This window comes from Mauremys reevesii, linkage group 2, assembly GCF_016161935.1.
Source record: "Mauremys reevesii isolate NIE-2019 linkage group 2, ASM1616193v1, whole genome shotgun sequence".
NCBI classification, from domain to species: domain Eukaryota; kingdom Metazoa; phylum Chordata; order Testudines; family Geoemydidae; genus Mauremys; species Mauremys reevesii.
The window spans coordinates 5,916,523-5,932,880 of NC_052624.1; the positions used below are offsets into that span (position 1 = coordinate 5,916,523).

Genomic DNA, 16,358 nt, shown 5'->3' on the forward strand with positions numbered 1-16,358 from the left:
TGTTTGCATGGTAAATAGTTGCATTTGTAAATGCCCTGTAGAACCTCATGAAGAAGCATTCTCTTTACAAGGACAAACATCTATTCAGCTCTTTGTCGTCTACTAATTGGGCTTTAAATTAAATGCAATGGGGTTGCTGGAAATCAACCACTTGAACTATCTGAACTGTGTCTTCCATCCTGCAGTTTTATTTCAAATGATCATTGTGTGGTCTTGGCACTTTGCTCTTTCCAATGCACAGAAGGAACCACCAGAGCCAGTTGGAGAATTTCTGTCAACACCAAATTTTAACAAGGGAAGAAAATAAAAAATGATTTCCCAGATCAGCTCTACTAATTACATGTATTAGCCCATTTACTTCAGAAGGTTCCAAGTGCAGAAGGCCTGATTCTCCTCTCACTCACACTGCTCTATCACGTGATTCGTAAGTCAGAAGAATCAAGGCCATTCGGCCTGATTCAAAGCTCTCTGAAGTCAGTGGAAAGACTCTTGAATTAAATATGCTGGAAAAACCTTGATTCTTAGAGGACAGGTACTCAGCACTGTCTGAAAATCAGGCCCCTTTATAACGTGTCAAGTCAGACCCGTTATAAAGTTGAGCCCCCACCCCAAAATCACTGGCCACTTGTGAATCCTGACCTATGTATTTATTTTATTTAAAAGTTTGGGATAACAGGCTGGGTTTCTTTCTTCCAGCAGCCTACTTTTGGCTCCTGTCCCCCTCACCACCCCAAATCAAATCCGGTACTCACCACAATAGCTACCAGGAGGGGCACCTGAAATATCCATTGTAAATTGCTGGCACTCAAGTCCCAACACCTAGGAAGAGATTGGTAACACGTCAGTAAATCCTCATCTGCCCAGGCAAATAGCCCCAATGTCTGAAAACGGGAACCCTTCAATGCCCTATGCATGTGCGGAACCAACCCAACCACAACCCAAGCCATCCCTTCCCCATCTCATCAGCAATGATCGGCATCAAAACGTTTGCTTTTAAAAAGCAATTTTAAATGTATTTTAAATCTTAGGCCCAGATCCTCAAAGGTATTTAGTGCTTAAGATGCACTGAAAGCTGTGGAAGTTGGGCATTACTCTTGGCAGATTTCAGGGACTTGCTCTGTTAGCATTGTCAAGGCTTGTGTCCAATCCTCTTTGAACTGGAATTCTGCACCCTAGTCTGTCATGGCCAGGGTGCAGCAAGTCGTATTGGGATTTGCTTCCTTAGGCCTGGCCTACACACAGAAGTTGCACCGATCTCACTAAAGGCGGGATTTTAAACCAGTACAAAGCCCTGTGTGGACATACTTAAACTGGTTTAAAACTGGTTCCATCAGTTTAGCTTGTGCTTTCAAATTTACCAACACTAGTCATTAATTACACAGGCTTAAATTAAAGTTAAGAGTGTCCACAGAGGGCTTTAACTCAACTGGTTTTAAAAATCATACCTATAGTTAATGGTTTGTGTGTAGACGAGGCCCAAGTGAATGCTGCAGTAGTAGAAGTTGCTGCCCTGGCTTACCCTGCAGGATGAAGCGCTTTGTTGAGAACAGCTACATGTATCTCCTCATTCTGTTCTGCCAACGAGTCTCAACCCTACTCTGCAGGAGATTCATTCTCCTGGCCTAGCACATCCTTGGCTTCTCTGCTTTGGCTGCCCATAAGGGGAGGGGGCATTGATTGAGGTGGTGGGTTTTCTGATGTGGTCACCTCTCTGCTGGGAACTCGACGGAGGCCTCCAAAGATATTTTATATAGGCCCCTGAGTGAGCCCGTCTGATGGTAATCATGGCTTCACACTGCCGCTGCTGTGGACTGGATGTGCTCCAGCAATCAAGAAATGAAAGGGTCTGTAGCCCTCTGCTGGCACCACACCACAGCAGTGGTTTTCACGTCCGGGGCCAGCGTCTGTTCCGTGCGGATGTTTGAGGAGAGCAAATAAAAGGGGTGGCGAAAGCCCCGACAGGAGCGGAAGGTTTTTACACGGACAAGTGTTTGCAAATGCCCCGTGTCAAGGTGACGAGGGATACGTTGTCCTCTAATGAGCTGAGTCACATGCAGTAGGGCGTGCAGTTAGGTTAACCTTTGCTCGTAGGATAGGAACGTACTTGTAGATATGGATGTATATCGTGCATGCAAACTATGCTGCACAGCACGATATCAGGTTCAGTTCCATTTTAAAACCAGGAGCTATTGGGCGGGGGAGGGCGGGAACTACAGCCACCCCCCCACCCAGTGCCCTGAGAGGCTTTGACTGAAAAGGTGGCAAATTTCAGAAGTTAGTGTTAAGTATGTTCAGCTTATGCTGAAATTGGCAATGGGTTTGGGGGTGAGCATAGAGTAGCTTCCTTGTGCTATTTCAACTGGCTAGTGTGTCAGACCAACACCTGTGTGGGATAATCTAGGTATGCCTAATCCCCACCAATGGGGGGATGAGTAAAATGACCTCTCAAGGTCCTTTTCAGCCCTACATTTCTATGACTCTATGTGCAGTACTGATCTCAAAAGGTTTCGATGTCTGTAGAGCAGTGGCGGGCAACCTACAGCCCGCAGGCTGCACCCAGCCCATCAGGGTAATCTGCTGGCGAGCCGCCAGACAGTTTGTTTACATTTGCATGGCCGCCCACAGCTCCCAGTGGTCGCGGTTCGCCGTTCCTGGCCAATCGGAGCTGCGGAAAGTGGCGTGGGCCACAAGGACGTGCTGGCCGCCACTTCCCACAGCTCCCATTGGCCGGAAACGGTGAACCGTGGCCACTGGGAGCTGCGGGAGGCCGTGCAAATGTAAACAAACTGGCAGCCCACCAGTGGACTACCCTGATGGCCCGCTGGTTGCCCACCGCTGCTGTAGAGGAAGGAGAAAAAGTACTAAATATGATGAAGAATGGTAAAGCAACTGGTGAAGATAAGTGCTGATATGTTCAATGCAGCCGGAGATATTGGAATCAAGTGGCTTCACAGATTACTACGTGTTTGCTGAGATCAACCTAGGTTATCTGATGAATGGAGAACTGTGCCTTTTTGGAGGGGTAAAGGTGACCCAAATACCTATCGGGGCATCGCCCTGTTAAGACAGCCTCTTAAAGTCCTTGAGAGAGTTTTGGAGGTCAGGTTGAGGTGCAAGGTGGAGGAAAACATAGGAGAGGAGCAGCATGGCTTTGGGAAGGGAAGGAGTACTATAGACATAGTATTTGCATTGAGATGTAAGTTTGACAACGTGATCAATGGAGGGCATAACTGCTATGTAGCATTTATTGAGCTTGGGAAAGCATCCAACAAACAAGAGGAAGTACTTTTTCACACTCTGCACAACTAATCTGAGGAACTCCTTGCCATGGGATGCCATGGGGGCCAAAAATATAACTGGGTTCAAAAAAGAACTAGATAAGTTCATAAAGGATAGGTCCATCAATGGCTATTAGTCAAGATGGTCAGGGACACAACCCCATGCTCGGAGTGACCCTAAACCTCTGACTACCAGAAGCTTGGCGGTGAAGATGGGGTGGACCACTCCATAATTGCTCTGTTCTGTACACTCCCCCTGAAGCTCTGATATGGGCCACTGTTGGAGACAGGATATTAGGCAAGGTGGACCATGGGGTGACCTGATATGGCATCTCTTATGACTCGGTTCTTCGGGGGTTGGTGTTTGGAGTATTGAGATGGGTGGGAGGGGAACTTCAAGAAGTGGAGATGATAGAGGAACTGTACTGAGGGTCAAGAGCTAAGCGGGTAACAAACATGGAGTTTCAGAGATGTTTGAGGTGACAGGGGGATTGAGACAAGGTAGTGTGCGGAGTCCACTTCTCTTCATCCTAATTATGGAGTTAATTAGTCAGAGAACCAAGCCTGTGGAGACACAGAGAAAACTAATGTACGCCGATCTGACCCATTTGGCTGACAGCAAAGAGGAAGTGGTAAATATGGTATCAGAATGGGTTGAAGCCCCACCCACCCAAATCTGTGGTTGAAGACCACAGTTGAAGGTAAACACATAGAAAACGGAAGTTGTGCAAGTAGGGAAAGTGGAAGAAGATCTGTTGATTTAAGTTTATGAAGAGAAGCTTAATCAGAAGAAAGAAGTTGTATGCTTGGGAAATTCATATAGTGCTACTAGAGAGATAAAGATCTGGGGAACTGAACAGAAGAGCTCAGTGTGGGTGGGCGGCAGTGAAAAAGATGGCAGGAGTATTGTGGGACCGGCAATTAAGTAACAAACTGAAAGGAAAAGTGTGTGCTGCCTGTGTTTGTCCCTGCCTGGTCTATGGTTTGGAAACTGTGGGTCTTATGAAGATGGAAGAAGGGAAGAGACGGGTAGTAGAAAGTAATATGCTGAAGAGAACAGCGAGCAAGCAGAGGGTAGAGACTGTTCACGGAAGAAATTAGGGAGAAAGTATATTTGGGACTCTCAGTGAGATAGGCTGGAGAGCATACATTTGATGGGGGCTGGATGTCTGATAGGAATGCGAGGCAAACAACTAGCAAAGAAAGCATGGGAAGAATGGGACAGTCCGAAAGGACCTGGAAGAACAAGGATATGATGGAAAGACTGTCAAGAGAAGTTTGAAAATGAAAAGATTGTAACTCCAAGACCTATGAACCCGTGCCATGGACTGGAACGAGTGGTGAAGAATCATGGGTGCCTCCGACCACGTGTAAATGGAAAAAGCAAGTGAAGTGCAGTACTAACCTCTGCTGGATGGGATTGGAACTACTCAGATGTGTGTCATAAGCCCTGTAATGTACAAGTGAATGGGTGATTCTCTTTTAGCTCAAGTGGTAGAGGTGCCGTTTGTGGAGTGCAATACCAACTGTTGGGGGAGGAATCAAACCTGGGAACCTCTGGAGCTAAATGCATGAGCCTCAAGCCACATGGCAATTAGCTAAGGCTGCAGCAAATATATTAATTTCTAAGGGGTCTTGGTGCCACTAGAAGGGACAGAACACCACACCCAGGAGGTGTGTGGGTTACATGAGAATCATAGTTCTATCCCTGAGCTTAATGCAGACTTCCAAGTGGACCCAATGTGCCAGCTGTGAAGTTGTAGGTAACCACAAATTGGTTAAATTATTTAAAACTAAAGATGAGCCAGGAGAGTTACAACAGAACTACAGAATTTCATCCCCTGCTTGGTACATTTCCTGCCTTCATTTTAAGATTGCTTCAGATCTGCAGCTTTATCTAGCTTCCCCCCCCCGGGGTCTGTAATTCATCCACAAACCTCTCAGCTCCAAAAACACAGCAAAGACATAACACAACAGGAGAAAAACAACACAGATTCCAACCAAGACTTACTCTGTGTCTGCTAGATTGGCCCTCACACTGGCCCACACTGTGACAATTACAGCAGGGAGTCCTGTAAACAAAAAAGTACTCATCAGTAAATACAATGTATAGCAAACTCAGTCCATTGCAAGCCAACTGCAGAGAGCTAGAGCTGGTGGGAGGGAAACTATTTAGAGGCGTCCCCCATGGCTCAAGTATAGTTTGGAGCCTAAGGGCTCAATCCTGGTTTCACCTCCAACTTCAGGGAACCACAGGTCTGGAATCAGACATAGACCCATATTCCATGTCTTGGTTCTATCCAGAACACAAATATGGATACCTCGGAGTTCTGGGGAAATTTGGATCCAGAGACACAAATGACTTAGGACAATTTTTATTTATATTACAGTAGCAATGATCTTACTAGAGGTCTTAACTGAGTTGTGATTCCGTTGTGTTGGGCACTGTACATATCTATATGAACAGACTGCCCCTGCCCCAAAGAACTCACAAACTAACTTGGCAAGAAGGAGAAACGGCAGGAGACGAGTGACTTTGCCAAGGATCATAGAGCAGGACAGAGATGGGACCAGAACTCTGGATTTTCAACCCACTGGACCACACTATCTCTCTGGATAGAAAGCATCCTAACCTTTACATACCCGTCACACACATATCCAAGATGGCTGCTGGCAATCCCCTCAGACAGTGACAACCTCTCTACCTTCCACTGCTTCTGAGGCTCTGGAGACCTTCTCAAAAGTTTGGGAAGCCAGTAAGTTTCCAAGTAGGGCAGATCAGTTTGTATATTCATTTTTGTTTATAACCCTGTGGCACCAGAGTCAGATGGGAATGCAGCTTGGAGTTGGGGAGAGCACTTGTGCTGCCATTTTGGGTTACAGGTCATCTGGAGGCAGTAGGCTCTGTGTGGCTATACAGTTCACATAGCCCTCTCACTGCTGCCTGTTGAAACTGGATTCAGCAGAAATCCTATGGGAGAGACCATCTTTGTGATAGTTCCAGGCTGATCTCCAAACCCAGGAGATAAGTAGAGCTAGCTGAAAAATTTCCACTGGAACAGTTTCAAGTTGGAACATGCTGATTTGACAAAAAATAAAATGTATTGCAGGAACATACTGAAGTGATCAAAACTGCTTTCCACATTAGTGTTTTGACTTTTATATTCATATAATACACAATCAAAATGATAACGTCAAAACAAAATATTTTTGGAATATTTCATTTTGCAAAAGTGCTGAGATTTTGACTTTTTGTCCTGATTCAGGACAAAATCTCAGCATTTCCTATGGGACAGAAATTCCCAATTTTGACCAGTTCTAGAGATAAGTATTAACTATGGAAATTAGGGGGCTAGGAGATTTTGCTGGACAAGTCATTCAGATTGCCAGGGTTCCTTCTTCTAATTTGATGCATCTTGACATTTTACCCATTGCAATTTGATCAAAGAAAGAGCTTTTTCTCAACTGGGATGGAGAAGAAGCTTCTTCCATCTGCCTCATGAATTAACAAAAGCTAAGAAAACCCTGGGAAAATATGTTTAAAGCATAAAGGCCAAATACACCTCTGGTCTAACCATGCTTATTTCAGTGGATTTACACCTGGCATTACTTTTTCCCTGTAAGAGCTAAGACAACACTGATAGTGGAATATATTATTTTTTGTGTCCAATTCTAATTTCTTTATGCACCCAAATCCCCCATGGACTTCCCTGAAAATCCAGGATTGGGCCTATAAGAGTTTCCACAAATGGTAGTAAAAGAGCCTCTTTCATAGGGGATCAGGGTTGGAAGGGACCTCAGGAGGGCATCTAGTCCAACCCCCTGCTCAAAGCAGGACCAGGCCCCAGATCCCTAAGTGGCCCCCTCAAAAACTGAGCTCACAACTCTATGTTTAGTAAAGCAATGCTCAAACCACTGAGCTATCCCTCCCCGCAAAACACTGAGGCTGGTTATTAATAATTATAAACTCTGCGTAGCTTCTATGCTCTGTGGGGCCCAATTCAGGAAAGTCCTTATGTATGTGTTTAACTTTAAGCCCATTTCAGCTCCATTGAAGTCCACAGGATGTTAAACATGTGCTTAAGTAAGTGCTAAGTACTTTCCTGAATAGGGTGTGGGGCAGAGACTATCTCTCACTATGACCTTGTCTACATTTGCCTGCGCTCGCGGCAGCATGTAGGGTCCATGTAGCTACAAGCCCCAGGGAAAGGCAGGCGGTGTCCACACACACTGGGGTGTGTAGCTACGGGCAGCGGGGACAGGCTCCAGCAGTGGGACACTACAGTGTTAGACCTAGCAATGCAGACATGGGAGGCAGTGCTTGGGTGTGTAGAGAGATGTGTAGGGTACAGGGGGTTCAGGCATGTAGGGCACTCTACTCTACTCAGCTGTTCATCACTGTCCATACTACTGTTTACACCAGTGCTAGATGGGTGTGTAGTGTTCGTACTCTACACGCTGCCCTATATGTATGTACAGAGCCTTATACAGTGGGGCCCCGATCTTGGTCGGCGCCTCTAAATGCTACTGTGATACAATCATACATAATAAAACACTGGGCCTCGTTCCACTCTGGTGGAACTCCTCTGGCTACAATGGCACTGCAAGAGGGATGCATTTGGAGCAAGCTGAATAGACCGTGCTCTACAGTTACATACGGTGGTTAACATTAAAAGAAAAGAAATATTTAACTTATGGCCCTAATAATTTGTGACCCTATTGCATTCTACGTATAGGAAAGTTGGAGACTTTTTATAAGGTCAACTAAATACTTCCTTTTCAGGGTAAACCACTATCTATGGAAGATATGGGCAGGGAAACCTCAATTTTACGAACCATGGGCCATCTCCTCAGCTATTGTAAACTGGTGTCACTCCATTGCGGTCATTGGAGCTATGCCCATTTACGGTGCTGGAAGTCTGGCCCCATTTTGAGTGTGTCTACCTGACAGCTGGGAGCGAGTCTCTGAGATTGGGGAGACAGCCTCAGGTTACCACACTAACAATAGCCATGTGGATGTTCCGGCAGAAATTCGGGAGCTCACCTGACCTCCTCGGCTTGAGAGACTGAGAATATCTCGCAACCCAAACCAGAATGTTCACCCATTAGCTCTTGTGGCTCTGTCACCCAAGCCCTGACCCAGTGAAGTTGTAGGTGAGAATCTGCTGCCCAAGCTGCAACACCGACACTGCTATTTTTAGTACATCAGCCTGAGCACAGCTAGAGTGGGTTTGCCTACCTGGACTGAGAAGCTCCCACCTGCAGTCAGGGGCGGCTCCGGGCACCAGCGCACCAAGCGCGTGCCTGGGGCAGCAAGCCATGGGGGGCGGTCTGCCGGTTGCCGTGAGGGCGGCAGTTAGGCTTCCTTCAGCGGCATGCCTGCGAGAGGTCCGCCAGTCCCGCGGTTTCAGTGGCAATTTGGCGGTGGGTACGCTGAAGGCGTGGGACTGGCAGACCTCCTGCAGGCATGCCGCCAAATCCGCGTTACCAGCAGACCTCCTGCAGGTGCCCCGCCGAATAGGCGTTACCAGCGGACTTCCTGCAGGCATGCCGCCGAATCCGCATTACCAGCGGATCTCCCGCAGGCGCGCCACTGAAGCCTGCCTCACTGCCGTGCTTGGGGTGGCGAAATACATAGAGCCGCCCCTGCCTGCAGTGTAGACACACCTTGTAAAACTCAATTCAAAACCCATAGAAGTCAATGAGTTCCACAAACGTTAATGGGGTTTGGATCAGGCACACAGAGTTTTATAAATATGAATAAACAATATTAATACCTAGCTCTTATATAGCTCTGTTCAGCAGTGGATCTCAAAACACTTTACAAATGAGGTAAATACCATTTTTCCCATATTACAGATGGGGAAACTTGAGGCATGGAACAGGGAAATGACTTGACCAAGGTCATTCCACAGGCTAATGGCAGAGCCAAGAATAGACCCAAAGTCTCCTGAATCGTATTTCAATGCTTTATCCCCAAGGCCACACTAAATAAATACAGACACAGGCTCTGTGGGCCAAATTCTACTTTCAGCTGCCCCAGTGTAAGCTTGGAGTAACTCCACTGTCTTCAGTGAAGTTATTCTGGCTTTACTCTACAGCTGGTTGGCATTTTTCAAACACAATATTTTTCAACAATAGGATTTTAAATTACTTTTCCTTTTCTCCTCTTCTTCCCCACTCTTTGTCAATGGCAAAATGGAAAAAAGGAGGGGGAACAGGAGAGAGAAAAGGGGGGGGAAAAAGAAAATTGTGGGATTGGGGAGAAAGGAAAATGAAAAATTTAAAAAGCAAATAAGTTTGAAAACAAATATTTTCAAAACAGAAAAAAAATTGATACAAAATGGGACACAATTTGAAAGGAGTCCCCTTTTCAAATGTGTAAAATGAAAATTACTTTGACAACATTTTGCATAATCCCCCCTCCCTTTTTTTTGACCATCTCGATTTTACATCGGTGTAACGGAGACAGAATTTGGACTTGCAGGTTCTTCCCAAAGGCCATGGCTATTTGTTCAAATCATTTCAAAGAAAAAAAGAAACCTATGTTATAAATCATAAGAACCTGGACCCTTGGGTTCCCTACAGTATCTCTTTAACTCCACTTTCTGCTGTGTCTCAATTGGCCTCTCCCACCAGCAGTTATTATGGTCATCCCGCGGACGCCCAATCTGAGATCCCTGGGGACTGATTTTAAGTGGTGCCAAGCTCCCACAGCTTCCAGGAACATCAGTGGGAGCAGTGGGCGCTCAGCCTACTCTAAAAACCAGGCACAATGTCAGGACCCAGAATTAGAAGACACGCTCAAAAACTTGGCCGTATGTGTCAGCCGGCAGGTGGCGCTGGCAGTGAAAGCCACAGAGGATGAACTGTTCTTGCAGCTGGCGAACCAGCCAAGAAGGGCAAGCCTCACAAAAACAATTTGGTCTCCCTCGGGCACACGTCCACCCACACCCCAGCCCTGCATGTGTAGCCAGCATTCCACAGGTAGAGTCCCACAGGGTGGCGATGCTGTCATTGACGTCTACAGTATCCACATTGTATGCGCTGTGCATGCCCAGTCAATACACACAGTGTGTACAATGCAGGTTCTATAAAGTCAGGTCTCTCCCCTTGAGCTGGAAAAGGTGCAAACATCTCAGGCTAGGCAAAATCCCCCCACCCCCCAGCCCCCTTCCAACAAAGAGATGCCCCCGGATGAACAAAAAAGACTCCACACACACACACCCCTGAGTCCTGCATGGTGAAGAGCTAAGGATCCTGACTCTACCTGCAGTTCAGAAAGGGAGATGGCATTGGAGTGCCAGGATGAACTGTATCTGTTCACAGGCCTATAGGGGCATCTCTAGTCCATGCTATTGTGCTATCTTCTGAGTGATCTGTAACACCAAACCACACATGGTCAGTAAAGGGCAGATTATACACCCCTCACTGAGTCATGCTTGTGTAATGCCAACAGACCCTGGTTGTCAGCAGGCAGGATTGAACCTGCAACCTCAATGCATGAGCATCTACTGCTAGAGAGCAAACCTCCCCTCTCCCTCTCCCTCTCTCTCTCTCTCTCTCTCTCTCTCTCTCTCTCTCTCTCTCTCTGCCCCCCCGGACAGAACACCACACCCAGGAGGTGTGTGGGTTACACCTGCTCATGCAAGGAGCCCATTAGGAGGAAGTGCTCCTCAGTGTGACTAAGGGTTGCCCTAAAGATCTTGTGTCTCTACTAGCTGGAGTGTTAACCATAGTGTTCTGGGCTATAATAGTAATAATGGAGAAGAGCCTCTCTTCCCTGTCCTCTGCTCCAGTAGCAGGAGTAGTTATTCTTCATTTCCCCGCCTACAAGCAGTTGAGTAACATCACTGGCACTGAAGAGATGCTCAAGGCTGCTCTAAGTTGGGCCAGACCTTTCTGCATTTCGCTTGCAATCACTTTGGGGGCAGGGATAGTCTCTCGCTGGGATTCTGATCCTGGTTGGTGCCTCTCTGTGCTCCTCTAACAGCAATAACTCACAGTCTATTTTAGGTTTTCCTATTGCACTCACCCTCATTGTGTCTAAGTGCTCTGAGGTCCAGGTACGAGGGACAATTAAAATGTTGTGAATAAAAGACAACCGAAATAGTCTGATTTTCTACAGTTATTGGTCATGCTCCTCGGACTTCCTTTATATAGCAGCTGCAGAGAACCCGAAGCTTCTTGGTGAATTTATTGACACAAGTAAAATCTTTTTTTTCCCCTAGATGTCTGCAAGAAACAAGTTCCTTCTGTCACCTTTGTATCCTCTTTACTACAAGAAGGGACAGATCCTTCTACTGACCAGAGCTCAGCGAAATTTTTCAGCAGAAACGTTTTTTCAGTGAAAAATGGGGATTTGGGTTAACAAAACTTTTTGCAAATTCATGTTGAATTCATCAGATTGTTTCTGATGAAAAAAAATGACAAATTCCTCCACAAATCTATCCATTTAAATATTTTTTTTTATTTGACACCACTTTCCGTTTTGAAATTTCCTTCAGTTTAATTTTAAAACAGTAAAAAATAAATTAAAAAAGGAAGCTTAAAATCAAAAGAAAACATTTGATTTCAGGCTGAATGAAACATTCTGTGTGACTCAAAATGAATTTTTTTTCATTTTTTTGATTTGCTGAAAATTTTCCAAAAAAAATATCTCATTTTCAGGTCAATCCCAAACAATTTTTTTTTTACTCGTTTTTTTGGAACTGCTAGTGACCTGAAAAACCAACTATTCCACTATTGACAACAACTTATGCCAGCTGAGGCTCTGGACTGAAAAATCTCCTTCGGATAAGTCTTGGATCTAACATCAGAGAGCAAATTGGTGTTTTGGTTCCTTCAGCATAAATTGATTTATGGTGAATGGTTTGGATTTTCCTAGAAATCTCCACGGTATTACAAATCCTCAGATGTTTGTTGTTATATAAGCAAAGGATCTCAGATCTTGGGGCAAACTTCTCTCTTATGTACCGATGTGAACATCGCAGTTATTTATCGCTGGTTCTACACTGGTCTTCACTGTGGTATGGGTAGGATCCAGTGCCCGCTGTATTGAATTGGAGTCTTTCCACTGACTTCAGAGGGCACTGGACTGGGGCCCCCTTCTGAATGCCCAAAAGTTATCAAAGCCATGTGTATGTGTATTTTTTTATCATGCTAATCCAAATAAAGCAAAACCAAATGCAACTGGAGGAAATCATCCGTTCTCATTCCAGAGGAATTTAATTAAACAGCCACGAATGTTTGGAGTCAAATGGATAGTGACAGGTGTGCCTTTAGCATTGTGAGTTGCTCAATAAGTTAATGATACTTTGGCAGTGATCGGAAGTGTTAATGAAAGGATCCGATGCCCGTTTGCCTGGGTTTTTTTTGGCTACTTCGGCATGATTAGCAATGTTGCTTTGTGCTAAACATGTGGCATTATTTCTACCAAATCATCCCTATTGCTAGGATTTGCACTAGGAAATCATTTCTCAGGCCTGCTCTGTAACAAGCATTTCAGTTTAATAGTAAGCGGCAGCATAAATTCGATGCAATTCTCTCAGAAGTAAAATAGACATAAGACTAAATTAGTAAGGTGCCTCTGCTACTCCAGCACTTTGAAGAGTTTTTAAATATGTGAGTCCAAAGAATTCTCAGTCGAATAGCAGTTGGAAGAGGAATTGTCCTATAGAGGATGTTTGGAAATCCTACTAGCCAATGCATCATTTCTTCAACTTCCACTAGAGAAAGCCAGGCTTTCATAGCCTTTGCAACGCTGACACCCCTAAGACCCCTGGATCTCGACACAAACCGCTACTGCCTGAGCTCAAAGGCCAAGCTCAGTAGCAAAGCTGTAGCAGGCTTATCAACTGCTATGTGGCTTAGCCACCACTAGAGGGGGACAGAGTTCCACACCGCGTGGGAGTGACATACACGTTACACCTTGAATGTTGACTATCTGGCTAGTTGGGAGATCCAATGGTATAGAAACCACAGGTGGAAATGGCCAAGTACATACAGTGTCAAGGCAAGATTGTGGCCTGCAGTATATTCTCCAGGGCTTTGTCCAGTGCATTTTTGTAAAACAAGGTCTCTGCTGTTTCGCTTGAGAAACTCGAATAGATACCACCCTCGAGAAGCTTTCCCTGCTGGATGTTCCTTTGTTCCATGAGCACCCCATTATGTCTCGTTATACCCGTGAGCGCCATCTTAAACATCTCCTCTTCTCCCTCGGTGTTTCCACCCATCAGACATGCTTGCAGGCAGTTATTGCACTGCCCTCAAACGATCTGCACCTCATGAGTCCCTGCCTGTCTCACCAAGCCAGCAGCAGTGCCAGAGGGGAACAAAAGCACATTCTCTTCTTAAACACTCGTGTGTAAACAGCCTTCCACTAATGGCTTGCCACCACCTTTCCCATCCCTCCCTGCTCCAAGAAAAGATCCAGGCATAAAAAAAAAAAAAAAAGCTTCCCCACAAATTGCAGGTTTCCATTTGCGTGCTCGGACACTCGAGAAATCCGGTGGCAGGAGAGTCTGAGGCCAGAGGAAGGAAATCACAGTGTCGAACTCCCCCATTAGCCAACATCCTGAGCCCTGGCTGCACATTCCATTTATACAACCATTTCCCCAGATGCTGACAGTCTCAAGGGAATCTGGCCCAGCTAGTGTCACACCCATGCCAACTTACACTGGCTGAGGATCTGGCCCCTGTATCTCTAAGGGTAGAGAATTATTTAAGAGTGAAATCAGCTGTAGCGCTCCATTCCAGGAACACCCTGGTCAGCTCTGCACGGGATCAATCTGTGATCGAAACATCCAACTAAATATTACCTGCAGGGACTCAGTCCTGCCACATGCCTGGGATAGGATTTGGGGAACTCATGAAGGAGAAGTGCAACCTTTGTATCCTGCAGATTGCAGTTTCAGGTGATTCCCTGTGCATTACTACACAGCGGGGATTCAGGGGACGGGGCGAGTCAGAGGACGGATTGGTGGATCAGTATATGGATCCAGCTGCCCTCATGGAGTGAGGCAGACTGGAGGACTGTCCATGGAGCATCTCCACTGCTCCTTCGTGTCCTGATGAGGACTCCAATGCATGCTGGGGAGATAGTTTGAGGACAAGGGCAGATAATAAGGCCTTCAAGGCTGATGTTTCAAGCAACACCTCCCAGCCCTATAACTCTGTCTCCATTTGCTCTTCGACCTGCACGGACACACACCCACAAACACACAGTCAGCTTAGAAAACCCCGAGAGCAGCGGCGACTCACCCCAGCCAAACAGCGTGAAGCCCCACAGATACTTCTTCTCAGAGAAAAAGGCCATGAAGATGAGGCTGTGGAGATAGAGCCCTTCCACCAGGATCCAGTAGTAATTGGTTGCCAGGAAGTACAGGAAGAAGGTGACGATGACCTTACAGCCCATCTGGAGTGAGGGCAGAGGGAGAAAGGGAGGTTAAAAACGCGGTGTGAACCTGAAGCGGTGATAGTTATGGGCTAGTGAGAGCTTGAAAACAAGCTGGAGAAGAAAAAGGTTGCCATGAAAGTTGGAGAAGGTTCTCCAGAGTGTGTTGTACAGGCGGTAGCTTGGGTTTGTGGCTAGGACCCTGGACTGGGACCGAGGGGTCTAGTCCCACCTCTACCACTCACTTTGCCTCCATTTTAGACTGTAAGCTCTTCAGTGCAGACACCAATGCTACCTGCTTGTACAGGACCTCGATCAAGTGACTGCAGTTGAGACCTCTAGGCACTATTCCAGTACAAAGAATAACAAGGAGGAACATCTTATAGGGCTTGATCCTCAGATGGTGTAACTGCATTAACCTGAGGGGAGCTATGCTGATTTACACCAGCCGAGGATCTGGCCCATAAGGTTTATTGTGGGAAGGAAGTCAGCTCATGAAATCTGATATCAGATGAACTCTCTATGGAAGAGCCAAGGGGTATTTGACATGGTTGGGTAGTTAGTCCCATTGGGTTGTCCTGAGCAAGGTCTCATTTTAAGATAGTGGGTTGGATCTGGCGTCAATGGAGCTACTATGGATTCATCCCAGTGTAACGGCAGATCTGACCTAGTGTTCAGCTCCCGACTGTTCAGAACATGGGTGAGAAGAGAAACATGTGCCCCCACTTCGGGCTGCAATGCACTTGCTGGAGGAGAGAGGTCCTGAAATCTACCCCATGGAATTTACCATTCGCCTTTGCACCTCACCAAGAGGACACAAAGCCCTGGGTTAGGGCTGCTCAGGATTTTCGAGTGCCAGCCCATTGCTTTTACAGACAATTCTTTCGTCTATGCCAGTGACTCATCAAAATGGGATTCTGTACCCAGCATCTGTTGCTGTTTGCACGTGCTGGCTCTGGGTGTCAGCATTCTGGGCGATCATTGATTCAGCCAGCGACTCAGGAACCCATAGATATATTCATATGACAGGGGCACCTTGCACACACAGGGTGCATGGGTTGGGGAGCATTGTACGATGGTAAACAAGCATCAGGTTGGCATCAGCACATCCTGCAAGTGAGCTGCAGGTAGGAAGCTGCTGTAGATGGTGCACTGAGGCAGCAGGGGTGCAACAGATAACAGTCAATAGTGCACTGCTGTAGGCTGAAGGTACAGACTGCACCGGCAGTAGGTGGAACATTCATTCACTACACACATGGTGAGCATCAGCTCATTGCACCTAGAGGGAGCAGATGCACAGCAGGAGGCTGCACGTTTGCAGGAGCCAGCGGGAGCCAGGCTCAATGCCGATGAAGCTCCCCTGAAGTCAAAGGGAGCTGTGCCCACTTCCATCAAGGTTGCATTTAGCACAGGGTGAGCAGCAATGGACAGGCAGAGATCACACCTCCAGAGCCAGCCGGTGTACAGCCACAGATCACACATATAGACACAAAAGGGCCAGATTCTCAAAAGAACTCCGATTTCCCAAAGTGCTCAGCCACTCGCCTTAGAACAAGGGGAGCGGAGCGCTTTCGAAAAACCCAGCCCCAGTTGTGGAAGCTGGGAACTTTGGACAGTCTGAGACCCCCGATTCAGTGCTTATTCCATCACTGTTCCGCAAAACGCTGAAGGCGATGAAGACAGTG

The 16,358-nt window shown here is 46.5% G+C and overlaps 1 protein-coding gene across 1 annotated transcript in view; it reads right to left on the bottom strand.

Moving 5' to 3' along the window:
- Positions 1-16,358, bottom strand: part of PTH1R (parathyroid hormone 1 receptor) — a 165,034-nt gene that overhangs the window by 18,244 nt on the left and 130,432 nt on the right. The window contains exons 7-9 of the mRNA XM_039525674.1: positions 14,541-14,694; positions 5,290-5,350; positions 753-819 (exon numbers count right to left, since the gene is read on the bottom strand). Of these exons, the coding sequence (XP_039381608.1) occupies positions 753-819; positions 5,290-5,350; positions 14,541-14,694 (282 nt within the window). The remainder of the gene's footprint in view (positions 1-752; positions 820-5,289; positions 5,351-14,540; positions 14,695-16,358) is intronic.